The sequence below is a fragment of the Gopherus flavomarginatus genome, chromosome 12 (assembly GCF_025201925.1).
Source record: "Gopherus flavomarginatus isolate rGopFla2 chromosome 12, rGopFla2.mat.asm, whole genome shotgun sequence".
Classification (NCBI taxonomy): domain Eukaryota; kingdom Metazoa; phylum Chordata; order Testudines; family Testudinidae; genus Gopherus; species Gopherus flavomarginatus.
This window is the reverse complement of record NC_066628.1, coordinates 2,287,034-2,306,722: the sequence shown is the minus strand read 5'-3', so window position 1 is coordinate 2,306,722 and position 19,689 is coordinate 2,287,034. Positions and strand designations below refer to the sequence as shown.

Below are 19,689 nucleotides of genomic sequence, written 5' to 3'. Positions count from 1 at the left end.
GATAGAGTGTATTACGGGGGCGCTGGGGGACAGAGCTATATACAAATAGAAAGTGTATTACATACGGATGGATGGACAGACGGACAGAGGGCTCCACCCCAAACAGATAGATGGAGTGGTGGGTGTATGGATGGAACCATGGATGGAGACAGGGTCCTACCACAGACAGATGGACAACGACGGATGGATGGACAGAGCAGTGGGTAGATGGATGGAGACAGGGCCTTCTCTGCAGACAGATGGACAGAATTAATTGCTGACAGACAGACCGAAGGCACTGAGGACGGATCGATCCATCCATCCTGCCCTGTTCCACCCTCTTCCATCCACCTCCCCCACAATAAAACACACGGTGCAAAACCTGCCTACCATACAGACAGGCCATCTATCCCTCTGCTACATCCCAGGGCTGATGGGGAGCTATGGGGTGGTGGGGGGATCCTGTTCCCCCTGCTCCCAATTCACAGGCCACCCCATCTCTGAGTAGAGGGGAATCCCCTGCAGCTGTGGGCGGCCTGGGGTCCAAGACATGGGGAAGATCAGAGCTGATCCATCCCAGCAGGGGGCACCCATGGTCACAGCCACGTAAGGGGATAGAGAATAAGACAGAGAATATCTTATTGCCCTTCTATAAATCCATGGGACGCCCACATCTCGAATACTGTGTATAGATGTGGTCTCCTCACCTCAAAAAAGATACTGGCACTAGAAAAGGTTCAGAGAAGGGCAACTAAAATGATTAGGGGTTTGGAGAGGGTCCCATACGAGGAGAGATTAAAGAAGCTAGGCCTCTTCAGCTTGGAAAAGAGGAGACTAAGGGGGGATATGACAGAGGTCTATAAAATCATGAGTGATGTGGAGAAAGTGGATAAGGAAAAGTTATTTACTTGTTCCCATAATACAAGAGCTAGGGGTCACCAAATGAAATTAATGGGCAGCAGGTTTAAACCAAATAGAAGGACGTTCTTCTTCACGCAGCGCAGAGTCAACCTGTGGAACTCCTTGCCTGAGGAGGTTGTGAAGGTTCGGGCTATAACAATGTTTAAAAGAGAACTGGATAAATTCATGGAGGTTAAGTCCATTAATGGCTATTAGCCAGGATGGGTAAGGAATGGTGTCCCTAGCCTCTGTTTGTCAGAAGAGGGAGATGGATGGCAGGAGAGAGATCACTTGATCATTGCCTGTTAGGTTCACTCCCTCTGGGGCACCTGGCATTGGCCACTGTCGGTAGACAGATACTGGGCTGGATGGACCTTTGCTCTGACCCGGTACGGCCGTTCTTATGTATGTACACAAACCCCTGTCATGTTTAATAGCACAAACACACACCCAACTCTCCTCTCCCCCTTATCCGGCCCATCTCAGAGGTGCTGACCACAAACGCTCCCAGCGGCCCTCAGAGGCTGATGCTTCCGGGGGCTGCAGAGGCTGAGCTGAGCTGTGTTAGAATAGAGCTATTCAGGCTGCCTGTAAAGGCCTAGACTTTAAGAACTTAGGGGTATTTTTATCACTTAGCTAGTTACAGGGGTAAAAAACAAAGAATCAAAATCACCATCCGCCTGTCTATGGGCCTTCTCTCACTAGGATAGTCTGAATCATAGGATCATAGAATATCAGGGTTGGAAGGGACCTCAGGAGGTATCTAGTCCCACCCCGTGCTCAAAGCAGGACCAACCCCAACTAAATCATCCCAGCCAGGGCTTTGTCAAGCAGGGCCTTAAAAACCTCTAAGGAAGAAGATTCCACCATCTCCCTAGGGAACCCATTCCAGTGCTTCACCACCCTCCTAGGGAAACAGTGTTTCCTAATATCCAACCTAGACCTCCCCCACTGCAACTAGAGACCATTGCTCCTTGTTCAGTCATCTGCCACCACTGAGAAAAGTCTAGACAAAAAATTCCTGCCTTGTGCAAAAGATACATAAGGGGGTGGAGCAGAACAAAGAGGGTTTCAGTCATGAGAAGTCCCCTAGTTTCCAGCTGAGTTGGAACAAGGCCTGTCCCAGGGGAAGGGATGGGCCCAGACTAGAAGGAGGCTAGTCTGTCAACGAAGCTTATTGGAACATCTCTGCTGCTGAGATTTGCCTGCATTTCTTTTTCTGCTGTATTAGGCTTAGACTTGCATGTTTTATTTTATTTTGCTTGGTAATTCATGTTTGCCCACAGTCTTGGTGTATCGCTTTGCGGGGTCCGGGTGGGAAACAGGCAGCCGAAAGGGAAAGTTGCGGGGTGTGTTTGGTTCTGCAGGGGTTGAATCGCTCCGAGGGCAGGAGGTGGGGGGGGAGGGGGAGAGAAGACCGTACAGGAAGTGGACCCAAGGCAGGGCAGAAGTGGACCCGATGTGGCATCAGGACGATAGCCCTAGACGACTTGCCCACAGTTGGATGTGACGCTCTCGATGATCCGGGTGGGAAACACGAGGGGGAGGGTTCTGGGGTGTGGTGGGTCCCTCAGGATTTAAAGGGAGGGTGGGTGAAACTGAGATTAATGCTCCAAACAGAGGGGGAGAGAGGAAGTGGATCTCAGTGAGGGCAGAAGTAAACCGGAAGTGGCATCAACCCCTCTAACATGAAGGAAGGACTTGCCCATAGTTCTTTAATGAGATCCCGGTCGGAAACAGGATCCACATTGGAAGGTTCCGGGGCGTGTTTGGGGTGGTACAGAAAGGGGGTGAGTCCCCTTCCCCAGGTCAGGGATGGTGGGGAGTTGATAGGTGGGGAGGGGAGAAAAGTGAGGGTGGGGGAAAAGGAGGAAGGACAGAACTCTGACAAAAATGGTAAATACCCAAAGGTTAAAAATCAGAGACCAATTTCCCCTGGTGTTTCAGTTACTTCTCTACGTTGTTGGTTGATTTGCCCTAATGATTTTTATGTAGTGCCGTCTTTTTCTCTCTTTTCCCCTTCTTTCCACACTCATCATTTTTAAAAAATAACATTTGCATGGGGGAAAAAATCCAAATTTACAGGGAAGAAAAATTTTTCAGAAAAAAATTTAAATTTGTATAAAAGATATTGTTTTTTGGGGGGAGGGAAGTGTCCCAATTTTCAGGGATAAATTGATTCTTTCATTTGGGGAAAAAATGATGTTCTAAAAATATCAAATTTACAGGAAAATCTTTTTTTTCCATGGGGAAAAAAGATGATTTTCGACAAAGCAAATTTTAAAAAATCCTTGTAAGATTTTTGGAATATGACAAGGAGACTGAGAGAAGAGGGAAGTGATGGAAAAAAGCAAAAGTTTTTACCCAAACACATTTTTGTAAAAAGTCAGAAACAGACAATTTTTCACACAAAGAAATTATTTAATTTTTAGACCAAAAAAAATCACTTTCTTTGAGCAATTTCAGCCTCCTGGAGCTGTCACGCTGGTCATTCAGACAGATTCCACCGCCCACACGATGCTGAGGTGGGCTAGTGTTTCTCTTTGAACTCAGTTAGGAAGAGGGACCAGATGCTGTGTTTATTACCCACACTGATCATGTTCCATAGGGAGGCATTGCAATCACTCCAGAGAGGCCAGGGAAATAACACCCAGGGACGTGATATATACAGTACTTCAGGAGGCCCCAGAGAAGGCATTTCCTGAGGGTAAGACCATGCCCTAGTAGATTATGCCCTGCCGTAGAAAGGGTAAGTTGGGTTTTGTTGGGGTTCACATGGACCTTCACGCCCATCATTTACTTCTGCTGTCCCTCAAACCCTGTGAGGGTCTCTTCCTGTGGGGAATTCCCCGATGGCTGCGTGGCTCTGGGTGTGAGGGACTCAGCGCCGCTGGGAGTGGTTGGACGTGTGGTCCCTGCGTCCTGGGGTCTGGATTTTAATCTCTGCGTAGTGCAGGTTCTCGCTGTCCGCCCCCGCCTGGCTGCCCTGGCCCTGTGTTGGACAGACACACAGTGAGGACGCCGTCACCCCAGATCTGGTCTCTTAATTCTGGGCAATTTAGGCAGCTCCCAGGGACCAAATCCCACAGTGTTACCCCATATTGGAGGGGTTGGGAGTTAGGACTCCTGGGTTCTATCCCATTTCTGGGAGGGGAGTGGGGACTGGTGGGTTACAGCAGGGGGAGCTTGGAGCCAGGACTCCTGGGTTCTCTCCCCAGCTCTGGGAAGGGAGTGGGGTCTAGTGGGGGCTGTGAGCCAGGACTCCTGGGTTCTCTCTCCTCACTGTATTGTACCAGTCCTTATTGGCACCCGGAGACCAGACCCAAGCTCTGGCTGGAACCGGGCCCAGCCTGCATTGTCTCACCTTCGGCTGCCGCCGGCGGGGCTGCGAGTGGGGCGGTGCTGTGGAGGAAGGGAGAAGGAAGGAACGTTAAAATGGGGGAGTGAGAGAGAGACTCTGGGGTGAAGAGGGAAGCTGCAGAGATCTAGGGACGGAGAGAGAAGGAAGGATGGGGGCGGGGGGATGGATATATGGACAGACAGCCCAGCATGGACCACAGCGGACAGACGGCCGCTAAGGTGTGTTCACTAGCACAGGCCCTGGCTCATGGGGGCCAGGAGGTTAGCAGGGGGAAGGCTCTGGTTTGGTACCTCGGTGTCTCTTCAGGAGGAGGGTGGCCACCAGGCCAAGGATGAGAAGGAGCCCCAGGGCGATGGTGACCTGGTACAGGAGCTCCCGGGCGCAGCTCCCTGAGGGGGTTGGTACTTTATCTGGGCGATGGAGAGGAGCATTAGGGGATTCTCAGCCCCTTGAGCCAGCCAGTCCCCTGCCCTGGGGCTGGAGGAGGGGAAGGCCCCGTGCCCCCGTTCCCCACCTCACCTGTGTCACTCTGGTTTCTCCGCGTCACCAGCAGCTTGGTGCCCACTCCCGTCCTGCTCACTACCTTGCGGATGCTGATGTGACACTGGTAGAGACCAGAGTCCCGCAGCTCCAGCTCCGACACGGTCAGTGTGACCTCTCCTTTCTGGAGCAGATCCAGGTGGGACATACGGAGCCGCCCCCTGTAGAAGGGATGGGCAGAATCCAGCACGACTCCGGGTGCTCTGGTCCAGGTCGCTTTGACCACTCTGCCCTGTCTGATCTTGAAAGAGCAGCTGAGTGTCGCGGTCTCGCCGGGGGACGCTCGGAGGGCAGCAGGGCTCTGAAGGACTGTGAGACCTTTGTGAACCAGGGCAATAAACGTTATAGCAGCAAAGGAAAACTACAACGAGTGATCCCGAGACACGTCCCAGCGCCCGAAGCCTTAGCAGCACGGAGATAAGAAGCTAAGGGGAAAGAATTGTACGTCCAGCCCACCTTCCTATTGCTCACAACACTCGATCACACACTGCACAGGGCTTTCACGTCCACCTCCAGTGGAGACCCCACATCAGCACTGCTCTGTGCATGGCAGAGGCTCATAGGGACGTTAGCCGTAAAATCCCTCAGGACAGTTACGTCCAAGGCAGACTGTGCAGAGTTGCAAAGGGATCTCACTAGACTGAGTGACTGGGCAACAAAATGGCCGATGAAACTCACTGGTGGTAAATGCAAAGTCGTGCACATTGGAGAACAGAATACCAACCATACATACAGAATGGTGGGGTCTAAATCAGCTGCTGCCACTCAAGAGAGACCTTGGAGGAGTTGTGGATAGTTCCCTGCAAACATCCACTCAATATGCAGCAGCATTTGAAAAAAGTCCCCGGACTGTTAGCATCCATTAGGAAGGGGATTGATAATAAGACAGAAAATATCCTATTGCCTCTCTGTAAATCCAGGGTGCTCCCACACCGTGAACACTGCAGGCAGTTTTGGTTGCCTCAAATCGAAATCAGATACATTAGACTTGCAAACGGCACAGAGAAAAGCAACAGAAACCATTCAGGGTATGGAACGGCTTCCCCCTTACAAGGGCCAGGAAACCCCCTTACAAAGTAAAGTGGCAGCTTGTCATTTTAACCATTTTAAATACACCACAGACACAGGCCTCCACTTTATACAATTTGTGCTTCAAACTAGAGGGTTCCGAATTTTTCCTGACGGAACGTTTTTCTCCTGGGAAAAGCCGTCTCATAGAAAGGAAGACAATTTGTCTAAAAATGGGGGAGAGAAAGTGTTTTGATAGGGACAAAAGGGAATGATTTGGTTTTGCATTTCCAGACTTCTTTGATTTGATATTAAGAAGAGCCAATTTTGAAATGAAATATTTGTTTTATGGAAACAGAATTCTTTTTATTGGCCTGATATGACACATCCATATCTATCTATGCATCCATGCACGCATCCTCCACCCCTGGATCTGTACTGATGGATGGATAGATGGATATTATTTTGGGGGTGGGATGGATGGGTACATAGATAAAGAGATAGATGAGATGGATGTAGGGGTAGGTAGGGATGAATGGGTAGAGAGAGATGGATCCAGGGACAGGGTATATGGACAGATAGGGCTGAATATATGGAGTGGGGCAGCTGGACAGAAGGACAGACAGAGATGGATCTAGGGGTGGGGCAGATGGACAGACAGAGAAGGATGTAGGGATGGAGCAGATGGACAGAAGGACAGTGATGGATCTAAGGGTGGGGCAGATGGACAGAAGGACAGACAGAGATGGATCTAGGGGTGGGGCAGACGGACAGAAGGACAGACAGAGATGGATCTAGGGATGGGGCAGATGGACAGAAGGACAGGCAGAGATGGATCTAGAAATGGGGCAGATGGACAGACGGACAGACAGAGATGGATCTAGGGATGGGGCAGATGGACAGACGGACAGACAGAGATGGATCTAGGGATGGGGCAGATGGACAGAAGGACAGACAGAGATGGATCTAGGGGTGGGGCAGACGGACAGAAGGACAGACAGAGATGGATCTAGGGATGGGGCAGATGGACAGACGGACAGAGATGGATCTAGGGATGGGGCAGATGGACAGAAGGACAGGCGGAGATGGATCTAGGAATGGGGCAGATGGACAGACGGACAGACAGAGATGGATCTAGGGATGGGGCAGATGGACAGAAGGACAGACAGAGATGGATCTAGGGGTGGGGCAGACGGACAGAAGGACAGACAGAGATGGATCTAGGGATGGGGCAGATGGACAGACGGACAGAGATGGATCTAGGGATGGGGCAGACGGACAGAAGGACAGGTGGAGATGGATCTAGGGGTGGAGCAGACGGACAGAAGGACAGACAGAGATGGATCTAGGGGTGGGGCAGACGGACAGAAGGACAGACAGAGATGGATCTAGGGATGGGGCAGATGGACAGAAGGACAGACAGAGATGGATCTAGGGATGGGGCAGATGGACAGAATGACAGGCAGAGATGGATCTAGAAATGGGGCAGATGGACAGACGGACAGACAGAGATGGATCTAGGGATGGGGCAGATGGACAGACGGACAGACAGAGATGGATCTAGGGATGGGGCAGATGGACAGAAGGACAGACAGAGATGGATCTAGGGGTGGGGCAGACGGACAGAAGGACAGACAGAGATGGATCTAGGGATGGGGCAGATGGACAGACAGACAGAGATGGATCTAGGGATGGGGCAGACGGACAGAAGGACAGGCAGAGATGGATCTAGGGGTGGAGCAGACGGACAGAAGGACAGACAGAGATGGATCTAGGGGTGGGGCAGATGGACAGATGGACAGAGATGGATCTAGAGATGGGGTAGGTGGCTGGATGAACACGTTAAATTAGTACCTGCTTCCCAGGTAGGAATGAGGAGGACGATGCAGAGGACGGTGCTCAGGGCTGGCAGCTGCTCCATGGTCCCTGCTCTCTGGACGGCTCCGTGGGGCCAGCTCAGCTCAGCCTCAGCATCCTCCGGACGCGTCAGCCGCAGGGGGCGGTGGAAAGTTTTGTGGTCAGTGCCTCTGAGATGGCTGCAGCGAGAGGAGGGGGACAAGGGCCGGATATGTGTGTGTGTGTTTGAGCATGTGCTATTCACTGTGTGAGGGACAGGCTGGTGTGTGCGTGTGTATGTGTGTGTGTGCATGCATTCCACTGCCCCCTAGAATCAGCCACATTCATCTGTGTCTCTTAGCCCCTGTACTGCATATGACTGAGGAGGATTCCTCTTACTTAGACTGGGGCAGTTGGAGTTTTTAGAGCTGGACCATCTGGTCTGATGCCCCGCCCGGCTGCCCTGGTGCAGGGGTCAGCACAGCAGCAGCTGGCATCTCCTGGACCATCCTGGCTTGGCGATGGTCCCCAGGAGCAGCTCCCCAGCCAGGGCTGCGTCCTACACTGGGCCACCAATCACTGCTCTGCTCTCACACCAGGGGGCCGACGGGTGTGAATTCTCACCGTGGGTCGGCGATCCGGCCCTGTCAATTTTCCACGTCATTTTTATTGGCTCTGTTACGAGACATTTCTAACCACACCTGTCCTTAGCGCCACGACCTTGAATGGTTGGCCGATAGCTAAACCACACTGCTGGCTAGCGATATTCGGGGGAGCTGTCAGGTTGCAGGTAGCTGTGATGGGGATTTGGGGTAATTTGGAGTCATCTGTCCGAAGCGACCCCACCAAATTGTACGTGTGGCTGCGGGTGAGTAAAATCTTCTCCATCAGCTGCTGCATTTCAGTCACCCCCCTTTTGGTCGCCTCCCATCTCCCTTTACCTCCAGGAAGTCATATTTTCTTGGCTGATCTGATCTCCGCTGGCTGGGACATGCCAATGTGCCATCGCTCCCACCCACTGCCGCTCCAATCACCCCCAGCTTGGGTGGCCAGTTTTGGTTGGACGTATTCCTGGGGGTTCGGTCCCATGACATAACCCTTAATTAGAGATTAACCCTGAATTGCTGGAGACTCCAGGACAATGGTGGCAGATTGGCAATCCTAGGCCTCAGATGACAGCCTGGTTGTGGACGGTGGGTGGCGAAGGGATGGCGCCTAGCGACTCAGAGTGAAGCTGTCGGGCGGTAGGTGGGCTCCCGGGAAGGGGTCTGAGAGTGGAGGGGCAGACGGGGTGGTTGTGTTGAGGGGCTGTAGTTCATTGCTTTCCTGGGGTGTTGTTTTGTCCATTGACCCTGGTTGTTTCATGACCTGCTTTGGATGTTAAATTTGACAAGAGGTGCTTGTGAATTTCTACCCATGGGAAAATCTATCCGCATGTGATGTTATGAGTGTAATATAATATCCCACTGAAAGGTGACAGGGCCAGAAAGAGTTAATTAACTCACAGACTGACCTGACCCATTTCTGAACTTTAGAGATGGGTTAGGAAGATCTGTAAATGAGCAGAGCTTTGAAATGCAGCCGGCATTGCTAGAGGTAGAAGGGGAGATGTTTGCTCAAGTCTTGGGATGTCAGCAAACAAGTCTTGTCTATTGCTAGAGCGTCAATTCAAAGATTAAAACAGGAATATTAACATTTAGGATGACACTTGAGTGAAATAGTGTTATTGTCTGTGTCTCTTTGAAGGTTTTGATAAACTGTCTGAACTGTTCAATGGATAAATTACCCTGTGCTAATTGCCAGGATGGTTGGGAGACAGAAGATTATTACCCATGTTAAACTGACTCTCTCAGGCCAAGAGGCTCTGGAAAATGTCTAATAACCCTGGGACACCATCCTGTTATATCTCCGATTTGCTCTGGGTTTCAAGAAGGGGAAACCCCTGAGCCATAGGAATTGAGATCCCAGTCACTGACTGGAGTCACCCTGAATATGGACATTGCCCTATAACCTCTGGACTATTTCTAAAAGGACTTTTCGCAACTACAAACTCATCTCTGCTGTGTCTGAACCTCAAGATGTGAATGTATATTGATCTTTTAACCAACACTCTCTCTTTTCCTTTTTAATACATTTTTGTTTAGTTAGTAAGAATTGGCTGTAGCGTGTATTTTGGGTAACATCTAAGTTATAATGGGACCTGGGTGTGTGGCCGATCCTTTGGGATTGGAAGGACCTTTTCTTTTATATGATGAGAGAAGATTTTCAGGAATCATCATCGTATCTGACGTGTTTGTGGATGGAGGCCTGAGGCTGGGCACTTTAAGGGAACTGCGGTGTTTGGATTCTGAGTAACCAGTGAGGAAATACAGAAGCTGTTTTGTGCTGGTTGGTAAATCTAAGTATTGGAATATCCACCAGCATTTGGGGTTTGTCTGCCCCGTTCTGCATGCAGTTCACCATGATTGAGTGACCTCAGCTGGCTCCCACGGGCACCATCATCACACTGAGAGGTGGAGCTGGGGGGAGAGCTGGGAGTCAGGACTCCTGGGTTCTATAGTAGGTTATAGTAGTGTGGGGGGAGGGTGTATTTGTTACTGGTACTTTCTGCAGTTTCAGTGGTGGGCTGAAATGTGCCGAGTTGCTCAGGGCTGTGTCTTCACATTCACCCCTGTACGTTGTGGTGAGAAACAGGAAATTCAGCATCTTGCACGGCTGCAGCTTTTGCAAAGGTGGCAGCAGGTGTGGCTGGGGGAGGGGGTGAGTTACAATCCGCTACAGAAGCGTCGGGAGTCGGGGACATGTGCGATGCAAAATTCTAGGAGGTTACCGCCCCCCGAGCCAGCCCACCCCCGTCACTGCCTGGATCACATGCGGGGCAGCTGCCCCCTCTCAGAGCAACTAGCTCGGGCTCCCTGCAGACTCAGGCGTGGGTCCCACCCGCCCTGGTTTGGAGAAATTTCTTTGCACCCATGAGGGCTAGAAGTATTTTTTGGCTCTGCAAGCTGAGCGCCTGGAGAGCGACTCCAGCTCGCGGGATGGAAACCGTAGTCAGTTATTTGAGCATCGCACACGGCCCCGACTCCGACACGTCTATAGCTGGTTGTAAATCACCCCCTGCCCGCACCTGCTGCTGCCTTTGCAAAAGCTGCGGCCGTGAAGGCTGCTGAATTTCCTGTTTCTCGCCAGGAGTGCAGGAGCAGACAGAGACCCGAGGACTTGGCACGCTCCGGCCTGCCACAGAACCTGCAGCCATAGCCAATGGCGGGGCCCCTGGGCACCACACAGATCCCCTGAAAAATATCGGGGCCCTTGTGGTGCCAGGTGCAGCACAGATCAGCGCCCTTGTTATGCCAGGCTCTGCACAGACCCGAACTGAGCAATGGCACAGGGACCTGGACTCCTGGGTTCTCTGTCCCAGAGCCAGGGGAAGGCAGAGCTGAGAAGGTTTGGGGGGCTGGGGGCCAGGACTCCTGGGTTCTCTGTCCCAGAGCTAGGGGAAGAGTGGGGCTGAGAAGGTTTGGGGGGCTGGGGGCCAGGACTCCTGGGTTCTCTGTCCCAGAGCCAGGGGAAGGCAGAGCTGAGAAGGTTTGGGGGGCTGGGGGCCAGGACTCCTGGGTTCTCTGTCCCAGAGCTAGGGGAAGAGTGGGGCTGAGAAGGTTTGGGGGGCTGGGGGCCAGGACTCCTGGGTTCTCTGTCCCAGAGCCAGGGGAAGGCAGAGCTGAGAAGGTTTGGGGGGCTGGGGGCCAGGACTCCTGGGTTCTCTGTCCCAGAGCTAGGGGAAGAGTGGGGCTGAGAAGGTTTGGGGGGCTGGGGGCCAGGACTCCAGGGTTCTCTGTTCCACAGCTAGGGGAAGAGGGGGGCTGAGAAGGTTTGGGGGGCTGGGGGCCAGGACTCCAGGGTTCTCTGTTCCACAGCTAGGGGAAGAGGGGGGCTGAGAACGTTTGGGGGGCTGGGGGCCAGGACTCCTGGGTTCTCTTCCGGCTCTGGAAAGGTAGTGGGGTCTAGTGCTTAGAGCAGGGGGGGCTCGGAGCCTGGACTCCTGGGTTCTCTTCTGGCTCTGGGAAGGTAGTGGGGTCTAGTGCTTAGAGCAGGGGGGGCTCGGAGCCTGGACTCCTGGGTTCTCTTCTGGCTCTGGGAAGGTAGTGGGGTCTAGTGCTTAGAGCAGGGGGGGCTCGGAGCCTGGACTCCTGGGTTCTCTTCTGGCTCTGGGAAGGTAGTGGGGTCTAGTGCTTAGAGCAGGGGGGGTTCGGAGCCCGGACTCCTGGGTTCTCTCCCTGCTCCTTGGAGGGGAGTGGGGTCTAGTGCTTAGAGCGGGGGGGGGCTGGGAGCCAGGACTCCAAGTGACAGTTGGCCCCGTCCCCTCAGGTGATAGTTGGCCCCTCCCCCTCTCAGGTGACAGTTGTTCCCCTTCCCGTACCTCATGTGACAGTTGAACCCGCCCCTTTTGGTGACAGATGGCCCCGCCCCCTCCTGCCCTCTAGGGGACAGTTAGCCCCTCCCCCAGATGACAGTTGGCCCCTTCCCCTCCCCCTTCAGGTGACATTTGGCCCTGCCCCCTCCCCCCTCAGGGGACAGTTGACCCTTCCCCGCCCGTTTTCATCTCCACGATTCCTCCCTCGTGCCGCCCTGGCTGACTCTGCCTGGCAACTAGTGACACTCAAACACAACGACTCCTTCTGATTGGCTGCCCACCCGAGCCAGCGCAGGAAAGGGAGGAGCCTGGAAGCGGCAGAGGCCAGGGAGGAGAATAAGGAGGCGGGGCCACGGAGTGGGAGGGGCTAATGAATGGGCGGGAACTGCTCAGGATAGTTAAGACCAAAGCAGGTTGTGAAGAACGTCAAAAAGATCTCACAAAACCAAGTGATTGGGCAACAAAATGGCAAATGAAATGTAATGTGGCTAAATGTAAAGTAACGCACATGGGAAAAATAACCCCAACTGTGCATACAATGTGATGGGGGCTAGTTTAGCTACAACGAGTCAGGAAAAAGATCTTGGCGTCATCGTGGACAGTTCTCTGAAGATGTCCACGCAGTGTGCAGAGGCGGTCAAAAAAGCAAACAGGCTGTTAGGAATCATTAAAAAGGGGATAGCAAATAAGACAGAGAATATCTTATTGCTCTTCTATAAATCCATGGGACGCCCACATCTCGAATATTGTGTACAGATGTGGTCTCCTCACCTCAAAAAAGATACTGGCACTAGAAAAGGTTCAGAGAAGGGCAACTAAAATGATTAGGGGTTTGGAGAGGGTCCCATGTGAGGAGAGATTAAAGAGGCTAGGCCTCTTCAGCTTGGAAAAGAGGAGACTAAGGGGGGATATGACAGAGGTCTATAAAATCATGAGTGATGTGGAGAAAGTGGATAAAGAAACGTTATTTACTTGTTCCCATAATACAAGAACTAGGGATCACCAAATGAAATTAATAGGCAGCAGGTTTAAACCAAATTAAAGGACGTTCTTCTTCACGCAGCGCACAGTCAATTTGTGGAACTCCTTGCCTGAGGAGGTTGTGAAGGTTCAGACTATAACAATGTTTAAAAGAGAACTGGATAAATTCATGGAGGTTAAGTCCATTAGTGGCTGTTAGCCAGGAAGGGTAAAGAATGGTGTCCCTAGCCTCTGTTCACCAGAGGATGGAGATGGACGGCAGGAGAGAGATCACTTGATCATTGCCTCTTAGGGTCACTCCCTCTGGGGCACCTGGCATTGGCCACTGTCGGTAGACAGGATACAGAGCTGGATGGACCTTTGCTCTGACCCGGTACGGCCGTTCTTATGGGAGGGGCAGGGAGCAGGAGTGTGGCTAATAGGAAAGGGGCAGGGAGGGGCAGGGGTCATGGGGATGGAGGGGGAGGGGCCATTGAGACACAAGGATGAGGTGGCAGTGGGGGGGTCTCTGCCCTCCCTTCTTTTCTGCCTCTCCCCCCCCCATCTCACCCCATCACTCAGGTGCAGCCCCTGCGGGTGGAGCCAGGCCCAGCCCCACAGGACAGGACCCCGCTATGGGGTGAGGAGGGTCGGGTTTGCATTCCACCCCCACAAGTCTCCCACACACACACACACACCAGGCCAGGTCCTGGGTGCGGAGCCAGGTCACAGGGGGCAGCTGGGGGCAGGTGGAGCCCCTGGGCGGGGTGAGGCGGGGGAAGTTGGCCTGTAATTTTGGGGCCACCCCCCACCAGTTCAGGGCCTTGGTGCCTGCCTGGTTTGTCTGTGGGTGAATCTGGCCTGAGAGGGGGGCGCTGTCCCCGGGCAGTCAGGACTCCCCATTGCCCCAGGGCGGCGCTAGGGGCTGGGCTGCAGGGGGGGCGGGGGCAGCAGGGGGCTCTCCCCGGGCAGTCAGGGCTCCCCATTGCCCCAGGGTGGCGCTAGGGGCTGGGCTGCAGGGGGGGCGGGGGCAGCAGGGGGCTCTCCCCGGGCAGTCAGGGCTCCCCATTGCCCCAGGGCGGCGCTAGGGGCTGGGCTGCAGGGGGGGCGGGGGCAGCAGGGGGCTCCCCCCAGGCAGTCAGGACTCCCCATTGCCCCAGGGCGGCGCTAGGGGCTGGGCTGGGAGCAGCGGTACCCAGGCTGGAGGAGACGGAGGAGACTGAGAGTCGGGACAGGCCCAGGTACTGATCCTGTTGCCGGGACTCCCCCTCTCGCGCAGCCACCGCTCCCCGACTCACTCTCGGGGCTGGCAGCTGCGGGCACGGAGCTGAGGAAACACAGACAAAGGGAGAAGTTGGCAGACAGGTTCCCGCCCTGGGAGGAACCGAGAGCACATGTGTGCAGCCCTGGGCCCCGGTCTCGTCCCGCTGCCCTGACGTCTGCCTGAGCCTGTATTGCCTTGCCAGGATGCTGCTCCCTCTGCTGATCCTCCCCTGGGCATGGGGGGCCCTGGCTGGTAAGTGGGGACCTGTCCCCTCCCTTTTAGCTACTGGGGAGGGTGGGGGTGGTGTAATGCCAGGCTGGGGCAGCACCACGCTGGGCTAGTGACCCTTGCTGGGGGTGAAAGAGGAGGGGGGAGGCGGGTTGGCGGGAGGGAGCGTTAAGGAGACTCATTAATCTCTCTCCCCCCCTGCTTTATCCCCCATGTGTTTCCTCTCCTCTCCCCCCAGCCTCCCCTCCTGTCCCCCCAGGGTCTCTCACTCTCCGGCTGCTCCAAACCATCATCTTCCACAACACCAGCTCCACGGACATGGCGGGGACGGCCCTGCTGGGCGACCTGGAGACCCACTCCCTGGACTGCAGGCCCTGCAAGGTCCGTTTCCTGCAGCCCTGGGCCCAGCAGGGCCTGACCCCGAAGGAGTGGCAGGACCTGGAGGAGTTGATCTATCGCTACCTGTCTGACTTCATCCGTCTGATGAAGGAACTGGTTGAGGAGGAAGGAGAGGGCTGTGAGTATGGGGCGCTCTGAGGGGGTCCCTTCCCGCACCCACCGGGGAGCTGAGAACTGACACACTCACCGCAGCAACTGAGTGTGTCATTGGGGGCAAGACAGCCAGTCCCTGGCCCTTAGGGTGAGTGGAGCCAGTGTCCCCCAGAGGGGAAAGGCCCCATATCCCATTCTCCACCTCACTGAGCCAGTCCACTGCCCTGGGGCCGGATTGTAGCCTGTGCGCCCCAGAGGGGAAAGGCCCCATGTCCCAGCCCCTGACCCTAGGCTCATGGTCTTTCACAACCACGTGCCCTACCAAAGGCCTTTGTCGAAGGAGGGGGAAGTGGAAACGAGGGGGGAGGCTGCTCAAGGTGCCACTTGTCCTGCCTGAACCGTGAAAACTGACACATGGGCAGGAAGTGCAGAGCTAAGCTAATGCCTCCCCCACCCTCCCAGCCAGCGCTGCCCCAGGGCATGGGACAGAACCCAGCTCGCCTCTGCTCAGCGGCTCAGCCCGGGGTCTGCGCTGGGTGTCTGATGCTGGAGCACTCAAAGCTTAACCACCTGCCCCCAAATTTGCTCCACAAAGTCTCCCCTGCACCTTGCTGGGGCGGAGCTAGTTTCACAGCAATCTGCCTGGGCACGTGCGTTGCACGACAGAGTGAGAGCCGGCCGTGTGATCACAGCTCACAGCCACAGGAACCGCTCGGTGACTGGACTTCAGTCGATCCTCCTGGGGCTTCGAGGTTGCAGCCTCCCCCACTGAGCGAGTGTGTGACTCGGTGTGTCACGTCCTGAGTCGCTGCTAAGGAAAGAACCCCTCGCAGGGGTGTGAACTGTCTGTGGGCAGAGGTGCCACCGCCCAGCGATCCACTCCACACACAGAACCAAGGCCTGGGGACTTTTGTAACGTTGGGAAGCCAAACGTGTCCTTGCTACCGGTGCGGCTCTGAGCTCAGGGGAGCCCAGGGGTGTGAGTGTATTGACACTCAGGGCCACAGTTTTTTCTAGGGCATCTCAAATAGTGTTCTAAATAATTAAGCTTTTATTTGGGACGGGATCTCTATCTATGGATCCTCCTGATGAAGTGACCCCAAATTAGCCCCACAAACTCTGCGTCAGGCCCCGATGTCTCACAGCAATTGTCGAGCCAGTCCGACTATGCATGTGGAGGTTAGAACACTTTGAAAAATCACCTTTAAACAGAACCTGCAATGTATCCTGACCTCAAGCCAGGGCCGCCCCACAATCCCGCCAGCATCTTGTGGCCAAACATCCTCATTGCACCTGACATTATGCCTTTATTTCCCCCAACACCACCACCACTGTTGGCCAAATAGGGCCCGTTTCCCCCTGGAGCTTACCTAATTACACCAAGGAGGCACAGAGGACAAGAAGACGGGTACCACACCTTTATTCTCGTTCAGCTGAGCGGGTGTTTCTCCTCGGCTAGTGCCAGAGAAGAAGAACACACCTTACATGGGCGACATGAGCCCCTTTTATAATCAGCAACAAACAACTTTAGTTCTCATCCTGTTTACGTCATTATGCTGACCTATAGATAACAGGTTACACAGAATACATGTATTATTTTGGGGAGGGGGATACAGGAGACATCTGTTGCGGATACATTTGTCATTTTGAAGGGAGAGTAAGGTACATGCCTTGACCCCTGGCATTAAATGTCTTTGGGGATACCTGAGAAAACAGCTGCATATATTTACGTGCCAAGCGGGCTAATTAGCAAATAGCTGACCTGGTTAAATATAAGATTAAATGCATGTCCTGTCCTTGATTCTCAGGTCCCGTCTATCATTCAAATCCCTAGGCCCATCCTTTAGCTAAAAGCAGAAGAAGCAGAAGCCGGAATTGCAGGCCTTTTAATTCTTAGGCCTTTTCCATCACCACCACTGTCCCGGTGACCTCTGGACGGCCTGTCCTCATCCCCCCTGTCCTTCCTGTTCCAGACCCCTTTGTTACCCAGTTCTCCATCGGCTGCGAGCTCCACCCCAACGGCACCTCGAGGCGATTCTGTGATGCTGGGATGAACGGCGAGGACTTTGTCAGCTTTGACACGGACAGCGGCAAATGGGTCACTCAGCGGGGGGATAAACTGACGCTCAAAGCCCTGGAGAGTCTAAACTACAACAGAGTTGTGGCCGTCATGCTTCAGTTTCTCCTGAGAACGACATGTGTCAATCAGCTCAAAAGCTTTGTCCAGCACGGGAATGAGTCTCTGGCGAGGCAAGGTGAGGCCGGACACCAGTCGCCGCTCGCTGAGATGCAGCCACCCCTGGGGTAGGGTGTGTTTGCTGTTTACACACGGATTCCACACCCAGTGCTCATATGCAGCCAGCTCTGGGGTGGGCCAGGGGCTGGTTATCCAGGGCCCCCTTGCCTACCGTACAAATGTAGCTATATGTGGGGTGGAGCACATTACCTGTTCATAGCCGCACTACACAGCAGTTTAGGACAGGAAGTGAAGGGGATTCTGTCACCACTGGTAACTGCAGGGGATAGAATTGGGGTCTGGCAGGACAGTGGGGCCAACGCCTGACCCCGGGGGGTGGAGCTGGGCTTGGCTAGTGAGTCTCTGAGGCTCAGGCTGAATCGTCCCCTCTCCCCCGCCCCGTCTGTCTCCTCCTGTCTCAGAGAAGCCGGTCGCCGTGGTGTTTGCCCGAGTGCCTCCCCCAGCCGGGACCCCCGCGCCGGTACTACTGGTTTGCCGGGTCACCGGTTTCTACCCCCGGCCCGTCCGCGTGGCCTGGCTGCAGGACGGGGAGGAGGTGGCGCCGGGCGGGCGGCTGAACTCCAGTGGGATCCTGCCCAACGCGGACCTGACCTACCAGCTGCGCAGCTCCCTGGCCGTGGAGCCGGGCGCCGGGCACAGCTACGCCTGCCGGGTGCAGCACAGCAGCCTGGGGGGCCAGAGCCTGCTGATCCCCTGGGGTAGGTGCACGTCCCTGAGGGGGGGGTCATGGTCTCTGGGGGCTTTTCCTGCATGTCCTCAGTGAGACGGGTGGGTGCAGGCAATGGGATTGTGGCGGAGGGAGGTCAAGGGTGTCGGTGTGTGTGTGGGGACGGACAGGGGGAAGCAGAGTGGAGGAACTGAGGGGCACCCGCCTGGGACGGGAGGAGCAGGGTTGGGGCTGAGGGAGACGGGACAGGACTGGGATGGGGGGAGTAGGATAGGGGCTGAGGGGAGCATGACTGGGACAGGGTAGAGAGAGCTGTGTGGAGTGGGGCAGGGGAGACAATGGGGCTGGGCGGGGGGCTGGGGAGAGGGACAGGGTCAGGAGGGGATGAGACAGGGGAGCAGGACTGGAATGGGGGGAAGTTGAGGGGGTGGGACAGCAGGGGGAGTGATGGGAATGGGATGGTGGGGGAGGCTGAAGGAAGAGACATGGGGTAGGGCAAAAGCTGAGGGCAGTGAGTCGGGGTGGGGTGATCAGAGGAAACTGCGGGGGAGGCTGAGGGCAGTGGGTCAGGGGTGGGAGGTACAGGGGGGACTGCGGGGGAGGCAGAGGGAACAGGGTGGGGGGCTGAGGGCAGTGGGTCAGGGGTGGGAGGTACAGGGGGGACTGCGGGGGAGGCAGAGGGAACAGAGTGGGGGGCTGAGGGCAGTAGGTCGGGGGTGGGAGGCACAGGGGGGACTGCGGGGGAGGCAGAGGGAACAGAGTGGGGGGCTGAGGGCAGTAGGTCGGGGGTGGGAGGCACAGGGGGGACTGCAGGGGAGGCAGAGGGAACAGGGTGGGGGGCTGAGGACCAGGAGGTGAGGGGCACAGGGGAGACTGCGGGGGAGGCAGAGGGAACAGGGCCCACACCCCTGTCCCCGGTCCCAGCCCGGCACCCCCCGTTTTACAGAGCAGAGCAGGCCCTGGGGCCCCGGCCTGGCCGTGGGCATCACCCTGGGGGTTCTGGCCGTAGCCGCCGTGGCCGCGGTGCTGAGGTGGAGCAGACGCAGGTGAGTCCTCCCCTCTCTGGGGTGGGGGTGGGTGGGGCCGTGGCACCCCCTAACCCATCCCCTCTGCTCTCTCCTTCCAGGGGCTACCAGGACGTTAGACATAGGGAGTCCAGTCTCTGAAGGGGCGGCACCGGCCCAGGCATGGGGATCGGCCCCTCCCTGCGGACATGGACCTTGGGGCTGGATGTGTTCCTGGCTCCAGAACTCAGGGCCCAAGGACAGGACTGGATCAAGGCGCTGGGAGATCGGGGCCCTGTGTGGGGGGTGGGATTCTCCTCCCTCTAGGACATTCAGGGACATTTGAAGGACTGTGGAATCGCTGGATTTCAGGATCTGCAGGGAGCCGGCACTGGCCTCTTCCATTCAATAAACCCTTCTGGGAGGGGCTACCAGGTGGACCCCACGGGGGGCTGTAGGAGCCGGGGCCTTGCTGCAGGGGTCAGACACAGCTACGTACACAAAGCGGAAGGGTACAGGTGGGGGCGTGGGAACCAGGAGGGTCCTGGCAGGGTGTTCAGGCTGAGCTGAGGTGCCCGGAAAGCAAGCGAGTTGCCCATGGGACATAGGCCCAGTAACCTGCACAGAGCCCTGAGAACATTACGGCCTTTGGGGCACTGGGGAGGCCGCCCCAAGTTGCTGGCTGGGCTGAGCTGAGAGCTCCTGGGGGCAGGGACCCTTCAGAGCTGGGTGTGAGGGACCCTGTGATGGGGTTTTACCTCTCAGGGATTGGAATGAAA

The 19,689-nt window shown here is 55.4% G+C and overlaps 2 protein-coding genes across 2 annotated transcripts; one reads left to right on the top strand and one right to left on the bottom strand.

Annotated features, from left to right (window-relative positions):
* Positions 1-3,354: 3,354 nt before the first annotated feature.
* LOC127032398 (uncharacterized) lies at positions 3,355-10,059 on the bottom strand. Its single transcript, XM_050919657.1, has 5 exons — positions 7,643-10,059; positions 4,760-5,098; positions 4,531-4,650; positions 4,244-4,281; positions 3,355-3,871 (listed from the first exon to the last, which is right to left on the bottom strand). Exons 1-5 carry the CDS (start codon positions 7,935-7,937, stop codon positions 3,761-3,763), a joined length of 903 nt encoding a protein of 300 aa, XP_050775614.1. The 5' UTR covers positions 7,938-10,059; the 3' UTR covers positions 3,355-3,760.
* A 4,322-nt stretch (positions 10,060-14,381) lies between these two features.
* On the top strand, positions 14,382-19,359 carry LOC127032389 (antigen-presenting glycoprotein CD1d-like). The gene is made up of 6 exons (XM_050919643.1): positions 14,382-14,514; positions 14,729-15,007; positions 16,956-17,237; positions 17,641-17,937; positions 18,853-18,952; positions 19,033-19,359. The coding sequence occupies exons 1-6, from the start codon at positions 14,466-14,468 to the stop codon at positions 19,070-19,072; spliced, it is 1,047 nt and encodes a 348-aa protein (XP_050775600.1). The 5' UTR covers positions 14,382-14,465; the 3' UTR covers positions 19,073-19,359.
* Positions 19,360-19,689: the final 330 nt, after the last annotated feature.

Coding starts and splice junctions, on each gene's coding strand:
- LOC127032389 (XM_050919643.1), top strand. CDS start 14,466: ATGCTGCTCCCTCTGCTGATCCTCCCCTGGGCATGGGGGGCCCTGGCT. Junction 17,938..18,852: donor GAGCCTGCTGATCCCCTGGG/GTAGGTGCACGT, acceptor CCCGTTTTACAG/AGCAGAGCAGGCCCTGGGGC. Junction 18,953..19,032: donor CTGAGGTGGAGCAGACGCAG/GTGAGTCCTCCC, acceptor CTCTCCTTCCAG/GGGCTACCAGGACGTTAGAC.
- LOC127032398 (XM_050919657.1), bottom strand. CDS start 7,937: ATGCACACACACACATACACACGCACACACCAGCCTGTCCCTCACACA. Junction 5,099..7,642: donor CATTCCTACCTGGGAAGCAG/GTACTAATTTAA, acceptor TGGTTCACAAAG/GTCTCACAGTCCTTCAGAGC. Junction 3,872..4,243: donor CCCGCCGGCGGCAGCCGAAG/GTGAGACAATGC, acceptor TGTCCAACACAG/GGCCAGGGCAGCCAGGCGGG.